The 17809-nt window shown below is 44.7% G+C and overlaps 2 protein-coding genes across 9 annotated transcripts in view; both read right to left on the bottom strand.

The window, feature by feature from the left end:
- BTBD10 (BTB domain containing 10) overlaps positions 1–8380 on the bottom strand; it is a 34113-nt gene extending 25733 nt beyond the window's left edge. For 2 of the 8 annotated variants that reach the window (XM_083725279.1, XM_083725276.1), the window contains exon 1: positions 8157–8274. The gene's annotated coding sequence lies outside the window, so the exon portion shown is untranslated. Of the gene's footprint in view, positions 1–5948; positions 6005–8156 lie in introns of all 8 variants that reach the window. The other 6 variants (XM_083725277.1, XM_083725273.1, XM_083725280.1 and 3 more) reach the window with 6 other exon arrangements.
- Positions 8381–14620: 6240 nt separating this feature from the next.
- Positions 14621–16229, bottom strand: PTH (parathyroid hormone). Its single transcript, XM_083726180.1, has 2 exons — positions 16143–16229; positions 14621–14985 (listed from the first exon to the last, which is right to left on the bottom strand). The coding sequence occupies exons 1-2, from the start codon at positions 16226–16228 to the stop codon at positions 14718–14720; spliced, it is 354 nt and encodes a 117-aa protein (XP_083582306.1). The 5' UTR covers position 16229; the 3' UTR covers positions 14621–14717.
- Positions 16230–17809: the final 1580 nt, after the last annotated feature.

The raw sequence follows: 17809 nt of genomic DNA, 5'->3' as shown, positions 1-17809 counted from the left end.
AGCCAGTTTAGCCAACAGATGTGATACGACTGGAATGGGGTATGAGTTTCCCCTGAGTGCCTTATTGATAGTACATTTGTAATCAGCACAGATCCTGACTTCCCCATTTGCTTTAAGGGGCGTGACGATTGAAGTCTCCCACTTAGCGGAGTCCACGGGTGAGAGAACTCCCTGCTCGACCAATTTATCCAGCTCTGCTTCGATCTTGGGTTGCAGTGCAAATGGCACTCGCCTTGGTTTGAGTCGGATTGGGGCCACCCCAGGGTCCAATTCGAAGTCAACTGGGGGCCCTTTATAACAACCCAGTTTTCCATTAAAGAGACCAGCAAATTCTTTGCATAATGCCTCGCTCATCTCAGGGCAGGTTTGGATTGAATTAAGCCCTGATATACTCAGTCCCAGGGCGGGAAACCAGTCAGTGCCCAGGAGACTGGGGCGACTGCCCTTCGCAATCACCAGTTTGAGTACCGCCTGTTTGTCCCGGAACTGTACTCTCACGGCACACATTCCCATGACATGGATGCGACCCGCTGAGTATGACTGCAAAGTTGCCGGGAAGGGCTCCAGAGGGGGCAACTTACCCCTGGGGAAGAATGTCCTCGCGGTCTGGTCCAACACGATAGTGAATCCAGATCCGGAGTCCACCTCCATGTCGCACAGCTGACCCTCAATCTTCACCTTGACGTGTGCCTTGCCTTGCGCTGGAAACTGCACGACCCTCCCGTTGATCTCCGTTACATAGTGGCAGTCCTGTAGAACGTGGGTTGCTGTGGGCGGTCTGCGATGCTCCAGTCTAGGTGCTCCTGTCGCTCCCAACGCCGCCGATCTACAGACCCTGGCGATGTGACCTGTCTTCCCGCACGTCCGGCACATAGCATCCCGGAAACGACAACTCTTCCGCTCATGGTTTCCGCCACAACCAGGGCACCTGCCTCGGTGATCTTTGTGCACTGTGCAGGCCTGACGCACTGACTCGACCCCACGGACTGGGCTCTGGCTCGAAGTAGCCTCTAGCTCGTCTATGGCATGCACAACTTCTATCTGTGGCTTAGGGGCCCTGCGACTGGCATCAAGCTCCTCTCTTTCATAATTCTCCGTGGTGGTGGCCTCCTTCAAGGCTGAACCTAGGTAACCTCTTCTTTAGCCACGATGGCTTTCTTGCTGCTCAGACCACCGATAAAACGATCCAGGAGAGTCTCTTCCAGATCTTGGAAGTCGCAGTGCTGAGCGAGCTTCCGCAGTTCAGCTAGAAATGCAGATACAGACTCCCCAGCACGCTGCTGCCTCTTATGAAACTCCATCCGCCGGGCCATCTTGGTCTCAGTAGGCGCCAAATGGCTTGTTAGGCCGGCAAGAATATCTTTGAGAGATGTCTCACTTAGCTTCGCTGGAGCAAGCAATGCCTTGGCCAGCGTGAAGATCTCAGGCCCACAGTAGCCCAGGAATGTGGCCCTTCTTTTGCTGGCATCGGTGATCCCTTGAGCCACCGTGAAGAACTCGAAGCGTTCGACGTAGTCTTGCCACGTGTGGGGCTCTGATGGCTGGAAGGGCTCCAATACCCTTGGACTCTCCATTGTCCTGTGGGCAGGGTCGTCTTCTCAGCTGGCCAGTGAGTCTTGTTTTAGCTTCAATCCGGACTCTGAAGCAGGGCTGCGTTAACCGCTCCTCAGCATTCCGGATCACACCTTCGTCGCCAGTTGTTGTGACGTGGGGTTTGTGATTTCAGCTCTCTTGACATAATATGCTGGAGACAGTTCTCTAGTAACACTTCTTTATTAAAGCAAACAAGACTGAGACTTGAGGAGGGGAGAGCTACATTTATAGGGACAGGGAACAAGCTAGAAAGGATACATTTTGGAGGGAACAATATCAGGCAATCAGTCCTGCCTTTTGGAGGAAACCAATAAGACAGAGGATCCAAATACAGCAGCTTAAATGAACCAATAGTAGCTGTACCCTCTGGAACCAAAAGGCAGCTACTTTACCCTAATGCAATACAGACAATAATAATACAGATATAAAATCCTTTGACTCAATACACAACAGGTAGATCTTTGTACAACTTTTCCAATGGAGGAAGCTCCTCCTCAGTCTTCTCCCTCCCTGCCTGGATTCTTATTATCAACACACACACTCTTGTCTTTATCTTCCCAAGGGCTACATTTATATTTCCCCCAAGAAACAGGTAGTGGCTTGTATTTTCATTATAAAACTCTGTAAAGTGCACCATCACAGGCATGGATAGCACCACTGTGTAGATAAATAAATGAATTTTGAATTAGATGGTGTGCTAACCACTAAACTCTGGGCTCTTTCTATGTAACAAGTGAAGGGACAATACCTGAAAGATATGGGGCATTAACAAAGCAACAATGCTTTATTCCATTTTACTGTATCTTTTTTAAGGAAAGGGCTTTAATAGCGCTGTGCTGTTTTTATTGGTTTTATCACTTGTAATTTAACAGATTTGGTTTTTATATTGTTTTCATTCTTTGTTGTTGTTGTTGTTTAGTCGTTTAGTCGTGTCCGACTCTTCGTGACCCCATGGACCAGAGAATGCCAGGCACCTCTGTCCTCCACTGCCTCCCGCAGTTTGCTCAAACTCATGCTGGTAACCTCGAAAACACTATCCAACCATCTCGTCCTCTGCCGTCCCCTTCTCCTTGTGCCCTCCATCTTTCCCAACATCAGGGTCTTCTCCAGGGAGTCTTCTCTTCTCATGAGGTGGCCAAAGTACTGGAGCCTCAGCTTCACAATCTGTCCTTCCAGTGAGCACTCAGGGTTGATTTCCTTCAGTATGGAGAGGTTTGATCTTCTTGCAGTCCATGGGACTCTCAAGAGTCTCCTCCAGCACCATAATTCAAAAGCATCAATTCTTCGGCGATCAGCCTTCTTTATGGTCCAGCTCTCACTTCCATACATCACTACTGGGAAAACCATAGCTTTTTTTTCTTTCATTCTACTTGAGTTTAATTATTTTTAATGCTTATTTTTATATGTTCTTAGCTTTTTGAATTTTATCTGTCTTGTTCTAATTTGTAAGCAGCCTTGAGTCCCAGTATGAAAAGGCAGGATATAAATATAATCCTCCTCCTCCTAATTGTAGAAAGGTGGTGTAATCTGAACTAGCATAATCAGTGATGTCAGAACTTGCTGCTATTCCAAATTCCATTCAGGAGGCTGGGGGGGGGCTACTGTCACCTGAACTGGCAGGAAAGTGTGTGGGTCAGTTCTGAGCACTTAGCCCAAAGTCCCACAATATGACCAAGCTAAAAGTTTAGAATAGGTATAAGTTTCTCCTTGCCTCATTCTACCACACTCTGGAATGCCCCTTTTGGGGTCTTACATCAGCATAAATTGCACTGCCCGAGCCACAGACTAAGCCAGGGTGAGATCAGCCTTACTACTGTTGTCTATTTGCTGGTAACCTCTATGTTAGATTACTGCAATTCATTTTACATAGGGCTGCCTCTGAAAATGGTTCAGAAACTTCAGCAGGTGAAGAATTTGATGGCCAGGCTACTTGCCAGGGCAAGATGGTATGAACACATTACACTGATCCTGGCCCAATTGCACAGGCTGTCAACTAGTTTCCAGGCCAAATTCAAAGTGCCAGTTTTGACCTATAAAGCCTTAAATGCCTCAGGACCAAAATACCTCAAGGACCACCCCTCCCCATATGAACTGACATGGACCCTGCAATCACCATTGGGAGCCCATCTTTGTGTGCCTCTACCACAACACAAGAACGGGCCTTTTTTGCTGTGGCTCCCCGAAGGAGGCTTGGCTGGCACCTTCATTATACACCTTTAGGCACCAGGTGAAATTTCCTCTTCAACAAAGCCTTTGGCTGATTATCCTTTCAAATGTGTTTGTGGGTTATTGGTTTGTTTGTTTTTCTTGTCCTTATTATATATTTTGTGTTTTTATCTTGTATTTTATGCTGTGAAGTGCCCTGAGATCTTTGGAAGAAGATATAACCATTTAATAAATAAAAATTAAAAATCTACCTGACTCAACTGGGAAAGACTAAGATCTGCCAAATCCAAACTCTCGTATCCCAGCAAATCTTGGGTTAGTTACCCGACTCTTCTTCCCCTTTCCTTTTCATCTGTCCTCATCTTCAAACATCTCTTCCCCATTTACCCTCACATTCTCTCTTCCTTGTTTCTTCTTACATGTCATCACCCTCCCTGTCCCACGGTACTAAATAGATGATTGGGGCCAGATAGGCTTGTCTGATGGAGTAAACTTCTCTAGGTTCAAGTCATGGCTTTCATACAAGATAACTGACACTTTATGACATAGTTTTGCACATGAAATTACATTATGTCAAGAAACTTCCTCTGGAGAACTTTTATCAATTAGCAGTTTATTTGTTCCACTGTGATATATAGGGAACCAGCCTCTTAAGACAACTGATGGAATGAGAAGGAGGGGTGGTAAGCATTCTGCTGCTTCAGAATAATGAGGAGCTTACACCAGTTAAGGTACATTAGTGTAATGTTGAAGTTTTAGGAAACAGCACCTTATTTTCTTTTCCAGTTTAAGTCATTGTCTAAAGTTCTACCAAATATCCATTTGGACCTTCACAAAGTAAAAATTTTAATAGCTGGTTTTCTATTTTAATGAAAGTTTTCGTCATGTTTAACAGCATGACATGATACTGTGGTTTGGTTTTGTGTATTTCGGTATTTGTTGAGGTTATGTGCTGGCTTTTAGTAATGTTTATTTACTTTTTTATCTATCCCAACCTTCCTCACAAACAGAAGCACAGAGCAGCTTACAACTTAATTAAAATGCCATTTAAAACATTCCACAATAATAAAGAACTGAACAACCATTGTTAAAACTATAATATCACATCTTTAACTGTTGTGTTCCTGGGACAGCTAATTTTCAAATATCTTTTTATGTTATGATGAAGACGTTTTAAATGTTTTAAACTATATTGTGTTGGTTGCATTTTGTAAGTCACTTTATGATGGTTATTGAAAAGCAGGTTATAAATACATAATTAATTACAGGCATTCTTTAAAGATCTGAGCAGCCAAAATGTGTTGCATTACCAATATTGTGGCACCTGCTGAGATTATTGGGGGTACTTCTGGATCCATAGCTGTCACTTGAGGCTCAGGTGGCCTTGGTGGCAACAAAGCGCCTTCCATCAGTTGTGGCTGGTGGCCATAGCTGCACCTTTCAGCTATGCTCTGGTAACCTCTAGGTTAGATTACTGCAATACATTATACATGGGGCTGCCTCTGAAGATGGTTCAGAAACTTCAGCAGCCAGGATGCTCACCAGGGCAAGACGGTTTAGCATATAGTGACACTGGTTGTCAGTTAGCGATTGAGCCAAATTCAAACTGCTGGCAATACCTCAAGGACTGCCTCTCCTCATATGAACTGTCCCAGACCCTGCAATCATAATCTAAGGCCCTTCTTCATGTGCCCCCTCTACAAGACGTCTGGAGGGGGGCAACTGTTCTGTGGGCTTTTTTTGCGGCGGCTCCCTTGTTTATGGAATGTTCTCCCCAGTGAGGCTCACCTGGCACCTTCACTACATATCTTTTGGCACCAAGCAAAAACTTTCCTCTGTAACCAGGACTTTAACTATTTGTGGCCTTTTAGGAGTGGGTGGGATTTTTTAATGTACAGCATTTAATTTTCCTCTTGGTTTTATTGTATCTCTGTGGGGTTTATTGTCTTGCTTGTTTGTCTGTAAGTTGCTTTGGGTTGCTCTAGGCAACATAAAGTGACTAACAAATTTAATAAATAATAATAATAATTCACAGCAGCATGTAGTTATTTTTAAGAATTATGGACATTTTGCCTTTATGCCCAATGCCTCTAGGAATCACATTCTTCCTACTGATATTTACATAATTAAAATGCTCTCATAAATATATTCCTGTTTCTGTCCGGATTTAAGTCTCTCCTTTTACTTACCAAAGCCAGAATACTGTTCTACATTACTATGATAAAGGGGGCATTGTTGGAGGAGGCTGGAGAGAAATTAATGAAAAATTGTGATGGAGCATCTCCCAAAGTAAGGCAAAAGAAAAAAAAGCATACTAGTTTAGTAGTTGCAAATATTCTGTGAAAGTAAAATAATGAAGTTGTAGGTTTTGAAGAAGCAGAGCAGATGAAGAAAACATAAAGGCCTGTTGTGTAAAATTCCAGGATCATAAGTGCTAACTGTTTTACAATAAAACGGGATGTTTATACTCCAAAAGATACATGGTGTCTCACTGAAGCACCACACAGATTTAATGAGGCTTAAAATCTCTATTTAGGCAAGAATAACATTTTTAAAAATAATAATGGCGATATCTAATATTAGTTGTACTCAGAGCAGACCCACTGAAATCAAAATATGAGTAGGGTTGGATGTCATCCATAATCTACTGTCATGTTACAATCCAGTAGATTAGTCTGAGACGCTTTCTATTATTTTCCATGAAGTGTATAGCCTAAACACAAATCTAAGTTAAGTATGTATATATTTGAACAAGCCCATTAATACACCCAAATTGTTTTGAAATATAAGAAAAGTACTCAAACATTTTACATGTCTTAAGTATCTATGGTTTAAAACTTTTAACACTGCAAGAATAAAATGACTGACAAAATGGCCACATTCACACACAATCCAAACCGCAGCTTAGCAGAAATGTGTAGGCTACTGGAGAGGAGAGGAAATTGTACTGTAACCACTTTGTTCCTTCCTAGTCCTAAAGTCAGTGCAGTGTGTCAGCTAAGCCAAGGTTTGGTTTACCATGTTATGTGAACCAATAACTCCTTTCCAAAAGAAACTGGCTAAGTATCATCTGTTGGAATTTAATTTTTGTCAGATGACGGATGCCAACAACAACAATTTATAAAGAAGGTATGTGGCATGACATCAAAAGTATTGTTAGAAAATATTTTTTGAAATAATGAAATACAATACTAAACAAAAACAGTGGCACCAACTGAGTTACATGAATGACACAAGGATAAAAGAATAAATGATAAGTCTGGAACGAGTGATGTGACAGATATGGGGATACTGGAATTACTGGACCCAACTGCATTCTCCTGTACTGGTAGCCAACTCTAATAATAGTAATAAAAAAAACTACAAACGACACTGTAAATGATTTGTGGCACAAACAACATCCCTTATCTTCGCAAGTAAACATTAGAAATATTTTAAGCCTGCTCTCTTTAGAACACCAAAGTCAGAATAAACTACAGAAAGAGCAGCACATATATTGGGAAAATTACAAGGCAACTTTTCCCATAAATCTATGCTTTCCGTTAAAAAATTCAAAACAGTCCAACTTTTTTGAGTACAGTATTGTATTCTTAAAACTCTCCCCCCCACACACACACACAACCTCTCCACCTCCTCATCGCGGGCTTTCCCCAATATGCCCCCCAACACCTTTCCAGAAGGGCAGGGCAGGGCAGGATGTGGCAAAGAAGGGGGCAAAGGTGAGCTACCCGTGACAAGGCACTTCTGTGGGAGCAGCCATACGCCCAACAAGCCCGTCGGTGAAAACGCTAAGAGCACCAGGAGAGGGAGGAGGGAACCGGGAATCACCATGAACGACGCCGTAAACAGCCTATAAATAAATTTATAATAATAACAACCACCACCACCACCATCCCGCCCTTCCTTCCTCGCAACTCTTTGTGGTCCACATGGGTTTTAAAACAGATACCCCCCTCCTAGAGAAACCTGTCTTGCCGCACTTGTCAGGTAGACGCAGATACACGCGCATCTGACGCGCGTCACGCATACACTCACACAGTCAGGTATGCGCGTGTACACACACAAACGTACCTTAATACCACGCGGCACTCGCCACCACACGTACCCGGCTTCCCAACAACCGCTGACCCAACTCATTTTATAGACCTCCCTGGTAACGGCCACCCACCCGTCGCCAGCACAGACGAGCAGCGCCCACCTGCCCCAACCTGGCCGCCACCGCGACGCTTCGGATCTCCGGCTCAGACTCGCTTCCGTGGAAGAAAACAACCGGTGGCCGCCGCCGCCGCCCTGCCTCTGCCTGCCGACCACCGTCTCCCCGACCCTCCCATTCTGCCCTAACCAACCCCCGGGGGGGAAGCTTAAAGGGCCTCCCGCCGCCCTCCCACTTTCCTCACCTGCTGCGCCCCACGATGCCGGGGCTCCAGCCTCGCCGAGCTTCCCCCTCACCGCCGCCTCTCGCCGGCAACTGTTGCTGCTACTAGGCCCCGGCCGGCCGTCTGCCCCTGCTCTCGCGAGAGGTAGGCGCGGAAAGCTCGCGAGGCGTCGCCTGGCAGCAGGGAGGGAGGAGAAGCGGGTGGAGAGCGCGAAGCTCGCTTACCGCGCGAGGGCTGCTGCGGGCGGCTTGCCTCCGAGGCGGGGGAAGGTGGGCGCGGGTTGGCTGCTCCGCGGCCAACGGCTCTTCCTGCAGGCGCCTGCCGCGTTCGAAGGAAGCGGTGGCTGCAGCGGCGGCATCGTCGCCCCTCGGCGCTCTCTTCTCTAGCCCCGCTCCTCTGGTAGCAGCGACGTCTGCTCCTTCCTCCCGTGCTTTTCCCGAATCTGCTCAAGTGGACGGTCGTCCCCCGAGAATTGGGCATCAGTGGAGGATTGTGACGGCGCTTCTTTCATTTATTTCACTTTATTGTATTTTAATATTTTGCTGGAAGCCGCCCAGAGTGGCTGGGGAAACCCAACCAGATGGGCGGGGTAATAATAATAATAATAATAATAATAATAATAATAATAATAATAATTTTTTTTTTTAAAAGCACGCTGGGACCGTAAGCATGACCGGGGCCTGGCTATTTGGCGCCCTCGGCAAGGCTAAATACTGGCACATCTCCTCCACAACCCAAAAAACATATTTGCTAACTTCAGTTTTCAGAAACAGATGTCTTGCAGGAAAAAGAAATGAGAAGCACAACCGTTGAAGCTGCTAAGTTTATTTTAAATTGCAAGAATCGGTGAAACAGCAAACTTTGATTATCTTTCTCAAATCCAAAACTGTTTAGAAACGTTGAGCACATTATCCAGGAGTTTTTGTTGTAGTATGAAGAAAAGAAGCATAGACTCTGAAAGTTTTCGAGCTATTGCTGTATAGGTCCACAGCACAGATCTTCGGGATCTATAACTTTGTTTCCATTGAGCATCAGTGATTTCTCCAAATTCTTGCAGGCCTTCAGTACATCTTGGTTTTTTTGTTGTTGATACTGTATATATCACAGAGAAAGCCAAATAGGGAATTAAAGTGTGGTGGCTGTTGGAATCTGTTTTCAACAGGCTGTTATGGTCGTGTTGTGAGACAGCATAGCAGAAACCTAACTTTGGATATCTGCTTCGGATCTTGCAGTGCCTTTTCTTGGGCCACAAATTTAAACTGCTGTTTCTTTCTCCTTTTTCTAACTTGTTCTTACTCAAAAGTTTGGTAGTATTTCTAGTTCCTTTGCAATCTCAGTAGCATCTATCAAAACTTGTTGAAAACCCTCATCACTTCTGCAGCCCACAAGTTAATTCTAATCTACTAATTACTGGTACTTCATAAATGATAAAATTCTTCAAAATTAAAAATTAAAAAAATCAGAAATTTATAAGATCTAACAAAAACTGTGCCCATCAAAGGTTAGTACTGTGCTCCTTCTGAGGTCTGTGCCCTAGGTGGCTATCTAGTTGGCCTTAATAATATCAGCCCTGGGTGTGAGCTCAGCAAGTTGCTCTTCTTGGGCAAGTCCTTAACGCCTTATGTCAGGGGTTTTGCAAGTTGTGAACCTACAGGTGTTGGACTCCATTTCCCATCAACCTCAGCCAGCACTGCCAAGGATCAGTGCTGATGGAACTTGTAGTCCAGCAACATCTGGGGACCCTTAGGTCAAAGCTTAGTTCCACATAACCGCCACTCCTACTCCTGCCATAATTGATTTCTGATTTGTAGTCCAGTTCAATGCATGGTTACTGGGACGCAGGTGGCGCTGTGGGTTAAAGCCTCAGCGCCTAGGACTTGCCGATCGAAAGGTCGGCGGTTCGAATCCCTGCAGCGGGGTGCGCTCCCGCTGCTCGGTCCCAGCGCCTGCCAACCTAGCAGTTCAAAAGCACCTCCGGGTGCAAGTAGATAAATAGGGACCGCTTACCAGCGGGAAGGTAAACGGCGTTTCCGTGTGCGGCTCTGGCTCGCCAGATGCAGCTTTGTCATGCTGGCCACGTGACCCGGAAGTGTCTCCGGACAGCGCTGGCCCCTGGCCTCTTAAGTGAGATGGGCACACAACCCCAGAGTCTGTCAAGACTGGCCCGTACGGGCAGGGGTACCTTTACCTTTACCTTCAATGCATGGTTACCTGGAAGGGCAGAGCATATATCTGGTAGGGAACTTACCTTAGTGGTACAATGCATGCTTTGTATGCAAAAGGTCAAAGGTTCAACCACCAGCAACTTTAGGTAGCCTGCTTGTGTCACCAGAAACAAAATGGGTAGGTTGTGCTCAGCTGAGAAGCAAATGGAATTTGGAGCGCAGCAATGGAGGCCTCCCACTGAAACGTCACCACACTGGTAGCAAACTGCTCAACAAAAATAATATGCTAAGAAGCCACATCAGCAGTGACTGCAGATGTAAAAGAGGTTATTTTTAGTTATCCAATTTTCCATGGCAAGAGGAAACTAAATTGGGGTGGGGGGAATACTAGCTGGCATTTTTATTTATCTTGTATGGATGCTGTGAATAACTTGTGTGCATAAGTAACACTGATCCTACAATGAGCTCTCATCCGAAAGAGTTTCATCTGTGAAACTCTTAAAAGTTTTCTCCACATGCTAGCACTGCTGGTCCACACGCTAGCAGACTAAGCCAGCTAAAAATGGGTCTTGTGACTTTGTCTTTAGGGCTCCTGCTTTGTTTGAAAAGCTTAATCATCTGTCTGTTCTGCCTGAAGATAATATCACTATGGGAGCAAAGTCCTTGAATGATTACGTTTATTTTTTTCAGCTCCAATAATGACCTCTAATGGCAGGACTGTTGAGATGTTTCTTATTCTTATCCATTATATCTTGTTTTGTTTGGGCCAAAAAAGTGGCATGGTTTGGGCCAAACTCTTATCTTGATACCAAATCGAAATATGGCTAGGTCAATAAGGAGGGAGTAGGATAGACACTGCAGATAGACTGCCTCTCTCTGCCTACGCAAAACCCCACAGTTAACTCATCAAAATATAATGCTAGAGCATGCTGTTATGTATTGCAAGTAATTACAGACATTGTGGTGCTCAGTAAAAAATTTCCATTGTTGTCTCTTAGTTCTTCTCATGGTGTCATTGCAATAAACTTAAACAGCTGAGACTGGACTGGTCACAAACAGATGCATATTTGTCATTGTGACTTGCAGAGCACAATTTTCACCCCTGGTAGGGGGCCACAGCTTGAGCTGCAACTGTCAAATGGAAAACCATGCACTTGGTGTTTTCTTCCCAGCATTTGAACATGTTACAGGGGGAGCTTGTCCTCCCAGAGTTATCCCTGCTCCCCCCGCCATGTTTTTTCTCGTGTTTCCAGGTTAACATAAATACTTTGTTAGAATCACAGAATCGTAGAATTGGAAGGGACCACAAGGATCATTTAGTGCAACCCCCTGCAATGCAGGCATCTTGCTCAACGTGGGGCTTGAACCAGAGACCTTGAGATTAAGAGTCTCATGCTTTACTGACTAAATACAGTAGGATGGATCCAGAATAAAAGGTGGGATTCAACTAGTGACTCCCATCAGTGGACTTCCACTTGCACAATGAGGCTTCACCCCTTTCCTCTCCTTCCATGTCCACCCAAATTGACTTGGGGAGGGGGGCAGGAGAATCTTCAGAACGGCTTACAGGGGGTGGAGAGGGAAGATGGTTTCATCTGGCAAGCCAAAATGCTTGCCCTGCTCCAATTAAGACATTAGCACAATGATGAAGTCATCCGTAAGTTACTTGAACCTATCCCCACTGAGTTGAATAGGAACTTAGTCAAAACTAATTTTTCATACTGATCTCTCCCCCTGCCATGATAGTATACTGATCTCAATGACAACTTGGTTCAACTAAGCTGAATAGTTTTATTTTCCGAAATTATGAGAAAGCGCATGTATAAATAATGACAAAAAGACCAAAGGTTTATGCTTTTCAACTACTACTGTCCAAGAGCTTTTGGTCCATTTTATTTGACAATTCATTAGCAAGATACAGATATAAAGGAATAAAGATACATTTGTGTAAGTTAGACATGAACATACAGCAAAATAATAAATAGAAAGTGCATATTAAGGTCTTAGTCCCACAAACATACCCTATCTCATGTCAGAACCTTGCTCCCACATGGAATGCCATTTGAATGCAGTTCTCTGCAGGTTCAAGCGTCTGTGGTAATGTATTGGCTGTTGCAGAAACATGTCTTTAGTAGGGGTCCAAGATAATATTCTGACCCTGAATCGAAGCTTTGCCACTGATTTAAAGGGAGCCAGAATTTTCCTTGCTGTCTAGATATAATGAATGTCAGCTCGCTATTTGCAAATACACTTCTAGTCTAAAAATGGCAGATGTGTTTTCACATTTATTATTTATTCACCAACTCTTGCAAAATGCATGAGGTGCCACACGTACAAACAGGTGAGACAGACATAAAAGCAACCATACCGGATTAGGCCAGTGCAGAGTAGCAGCGTCTGATCTTCCTTAGGTCTCACATGAAAAAGAAACATCTTCAACTGGAAGTTTGTGGCTGCTGAGAATGCAAGATTATGGCCTCCGTCTCAAATCTTGCACCATCTGCATCTCCAGTCCTGGATCAATTTGGGCAGTTGACTCTATGTGCCCCATGATGTGTCCCTGATGTTTTCCCCTTATAGCGTAGGATTGTGTGCATTTTTACTCAGAGCAAGTCTCCACTAAGCAAGAATTCATAGGATTGTAGCCTCACAAATTTATGTAGATGTACTTCCTTTGACTTGAATGGGGCTCCCAGGGAAATACATTTCAGATCTGGTTGCCGGGCTCTGATTCAAAGCACACTTACTTGCAGGTAAGGTGCTCAGAGGCGCATTTTGGGCTCTGGGTAGGCAAGGGCTACAAACATCCGCCCTGGTGTTGGAGAAGCCTTTGTACGTGTGGTAGGAAATGTGCTCGGGGCTTGCAATGAATGTGGCAGCACATCCTCATACTGTCCAAGTCTCAAGTTCTATCTACACTAATGTGTGTTTTATGCCAGCCTAACTGCCATGGTTTGACCTAAAGAATCCTGGGAAGTGTAGTTTGGTGTGGCACCGAGAGAAGTCTCTACAAGAGAGCTCTAGACTCTCCGCCAGAACTACTGTTCTCAGAGTTCCCTGGGGAGAGGCAATGACAGTTAAACTAGATTTAGTCTGCTTCATGAGCGTGCTCCTTCGTTCCATATGGCTTTATGAAATAAAGTGCTGATAACTTGAGCCTATGAGCTTAAATATTTTACAAGCTAGCGTACTCTACAGGTATCAGAACACACGTCCCTTCCGATTTGGTTCTGCTGTGCACATTTATCTAACAATCCGAGTTCGCTGAATCTCCCATGTCTCCCCAAAAGCCCTTCGTCAGTTTGCATTGGTGCCAATCCAAAAGCCACTCAGGTCTCCGTTCCTTTCTCTGGGAAAACCCATTGTTTACCACTGAATCAGAACAAACGTCAATCCACAGAAAAACCAAGGGACGTTTCTTCTGATTCAACAGCTGTTTGTCCCATGGGAAAGTGGTGGGACGAGACCTTAGTTTAGCACATTTGGAGACTTACTGAAATCTATGGTACCTTTGCAGGACGGCTACTCGTTTCTGGATAAAAACCATTGTCAATTTATTTAGCTATTCAAATTTTACCAGTGACCGTGTATTAAGAATGGGGACAATTCCAAATCAATGTTTTTGTGCCATCTTCCACACACACACACACACACACACACACACACACACACACACACACACACTGCTGATTCACATTATTGTCTCCATGAGAGATGGGAGTGAAACCAGATCTCCACAGCTACTGTACTGCCTGCCTGGATACAGGAGGCTACCATCTCCCAGAAACTAAGACAGGGACTGTAACATCCCAAATTGATGCCTGGACTTCTCCATGCCACTCCCTTTCCTAACTGCCAGGAGAAGGCAACAAACTGCATTATTTCAACAAGCTGGATAGAAGATGGTAACGGGTGGGTGCCGGCACCAGCTTACCCTGCCAGAGGATTAATGGATCCAACTGGCTTGTCTGTGTTGCCTCCATCTGGAGATCCAAATGAGTGACCTGGGCAATACATGCTCTTCATTCATTTGGACATGTCCTTACAGCAGCAGACCAATGTGTCAGGCTCAGTAGTAGAGCACTCAAGAAGTGTAGGAGATATCCTTGGGGAGGTAAGGGTCCCTCTCATGCCACCTACCCCAATAATGGAAGATAATAATGCAGACTGCTCAGTTTGCACCTGCCTTGCAATTCCCCTGGTAAGCCATATGAAGAGCTGAAGAAGTAGTGTGTGAACCCCCACTGACATGTACACTAGGAGAAATGAGATGTACAGCAGAAGCACACCTAATCCCCAAGAAGTAGCATCATGCAGACATGCCCTTAAACATCATTTTATAAACAATAAATAACAAAATGCCCTAATTGCTCACTACTCTATGCACTTAGCTGGAAAGACAACACTATGGACCCTCTCACTGGAGTCTTGTTTTGAAGGTGGCATCTCTATAATTTTTGTTAGAATCCACTGCTTTCTTTTGAAGCTTTGCCTGCAGGTCATCAGGGAGCAACCTCCAGCTTCGGACCTCACGGGCCTTAACATCCACTGCTCCTGCAGCTTCATCAGCCTGGGGGTCATGGTGCACGGTCTGCAGTTTCTCAAGGAGCCAGTTTTGCCTGTTTGCCGAATGCAGGTGTTCCCCCAAATTATGCATCATTTGCATTTCACTCACTGACCTCTTCCTGTAATACAGATAAATAAGGTGGGATTTAAAACAAGCACATAGCATTAACAGCCCAACCTTTGGATGGAGAAAAGCAAATAAATTTCCTTCACTTCAGTTTGTAATTAATGCATCTGTTACCTCAAACCACACAATGCCACTGTTTGTGTAGCAATCTAACCAGTACTTGCTTGTAAGCCTCTTTGTCTAAGTGAATTCCATCCCTAAAAGCCTAGCCATTTTGTTTGTCCTTCCCCACAGGGACATCTTAAGCATATTTGGCGCAGTGGTGCAAAGCTCCCTCCGGGAGGACAGCGCTGCCGGTGGGGCTGGAGGAGGCAGGCAGCGGCTGGAGGTCAGGTCCTCTGGCAGGGAAGAGGCGGAGGCCTGGACGTGGCACCTCCTGGCTCAGGTGGCCACTTTGTGCCGCGGTGGCCACGGCAGACGGAGGCTCTGGGCGAGGCGGAGGTGGGCTAGGGTGGCGAGCTGATGCCAGGAGGTGCCACATCCAGCCTCCACCTCTTCCCTGGTGCCCTCCTGAACTTGGCGTAGTAGGTGCCCCGCACCACTAGCCTCTATGGGTAAGACGCCCCTGCTTCCCCAGCTTTGTTGGGACAGGATGTCTGGTTCCCCCCCTCTCATCTCTACTCATCCTGTGAATAGTTCCTGCATGGATAAAGTTTTTGAACTCTAGAAACTTTAAGTTGAATCTAATTCACCCAGGCTGCAAAGTTTGCTAACACCTTTAACTGCACCTATGGGCCAAAGTAGACATGAGTTCACATAATTAGCAATTCCTTGACTTTTATTTTTATTTTTTTGGAGTTAAAAGGCATCCAGGTGGGAGGTGGTTCCTGATTATCACTCTGGTAGGATGTTTCAGGACTTCAACTCTTTTCTCCCTACTGTGTCCCCAATTCTGATAGGCCCCTCTACACCTTTATATTTGTATCAAGAGGAACTCTTCCTTGGAACCAAATGGGGCCTCATCAGGATTCCAGTCCATCTAGTGGTCCCCATGATGGATTTTTACTCACAAAAAAATATTCATGCAATTTACCGAGGTGATCAGAGCAAGAAGCAGCAGCAGTCAGCTGCCACCCCATCATGTCTAGAATATGTTGCTCATTAACTCCTTTCACTTTCTAAACAAATTCAGCAATATACTGTACTTACACCACAGCTTTCCCATCGGAGTTGGCAAAGAAACAGACTGCCCATAAAATGATTGCACTTTTAGCCATGTCTCTGATTGAAGTCATGATAACTATAAGAGATGAAAGAAAGTTATCACATGGTTGGATTGAGTTAGACAATATGAGATATTAAATAGAATACTATACATAAATATCAAAGCATTCAAGAAGGCGATGTTCAGGCAAAAGACTGTGTAATGGTAGTGTATTTTTCTTATTTGAACAAAGAAGCAAACTGGGGAACAACTTCACTTCCCCACACTTTGTAACACCTTGGCTAAGCCTATTAGTTTCTCTCCCTTATAGTTTCCCCAGATTAGACTGAAGAGAACAGTACATAACATTGGTGTTTATTAAAATAAATGTGATTTGTCTATTCCATACAGCCACTTGAGGTATTGCAACCAGCCATTACGAGATTTGTCCAGTGAAAATAATTCTCCATCATATTCATATGTCAGCCATATAAGGGGAGTGCCCTTTGCTTCATTAGCCACCCTCTATAAAATGAAAAATACTGCATGGGCAATGAACATACAAACATAACAAGAGCCTGCTGGATCAGACCAATGGCCCATCTAGTCCAGCATTCTCACAGTGGCCAACCAGGAGCCAATAGGAAGCCCACAAGCAGGGACTGAATGCAGTGGAATTGTACCCCAACTCAAATAATATTTTGTTACAGTGATATTTTTACACAGGAATGCCTGTTTAAAAATATATGAAGTGGATTTTAGTGGTCTTGCCCTTGATGGATATTGACGCAACAAGCATGAGGGCTTGAAAATGCACAATACTTTACTGATTCTGTGAAAACACCCGCATGATTAAAGTCATATACCTTGGTTGACGAACACCTTGCGACTCAAACATTTTGGCTCCCGAACGCCGCAAACCCAGAAGTAAGTGTTCTGCTTTGCGAATGTTCTTTGGAACCCGAATGTCCAATGCGGCTTATGTGGCTTCTGATTGGCCGCAGGAGCTGCCTGCAGCCAATTGGAAGCGGCACCTTGGTTTCCAAACCTTTTAGAAGTTGAACGGACTTCTGAAACAGATTTTGTTCAACTTCCAAGGTACGATTGTACACGGAGACGCTTAAAACATATGATTGCTCTGCACCTGAGGATCATCTGTCCGGCATAAGGAGCAAAATGAGCCGTCCAAAAATAAATAAATGAGCCCAGGGCAATGGCCCCTCTTGCCCTGCCCATACTATGCCCATGCATTTTGAAACTCACTTTAAACTTGAAAGGGATATTTTAAAGATCTAACAGCCTACATTTCCATGCTTCACTTTGCTGCATATTTTGTGACTTTAATACTCTGCTGGGATTCTCTCACCAAAGAGTGAGAGAATATATATATTGCACCAACACATTACACCACTGCTTAACTCAATTTTGGCGTATTCCCTGGTGTATGACAAGTGTACATGGAAGGAGATGACTCTGAGACATTCCAGCCCAGGTAGCTAGGGAGGGAGATTCAAGATGGGAGAGCCACACAAATCACATGCTGAATTCTACATATATCTACCCAGACTAAATTCTCTGTCAATTTGCGTTAATTTAGATCTTAATAACATTGTGTCCCTTGATCCCATTACGCTAAGGTTAAGCCCTGTTAAGTCCCACTGATTTTAATAGT

This window comes from Podarcis gaigeae (genome assembly GCF_964106915.1).
Source record: "Podarcis gaigeae genome assembly, chromosome: 1".
Taxonomy (NCBI): Eukaryota; Metazoa; Chordata; class Lepidosauria; order Squamata; family Lacertidae; genus Podarcis; species Podarcis gaigeae.
This window is presented reverse-complemented; position numbering and strand designations above follow the sequence as displayed.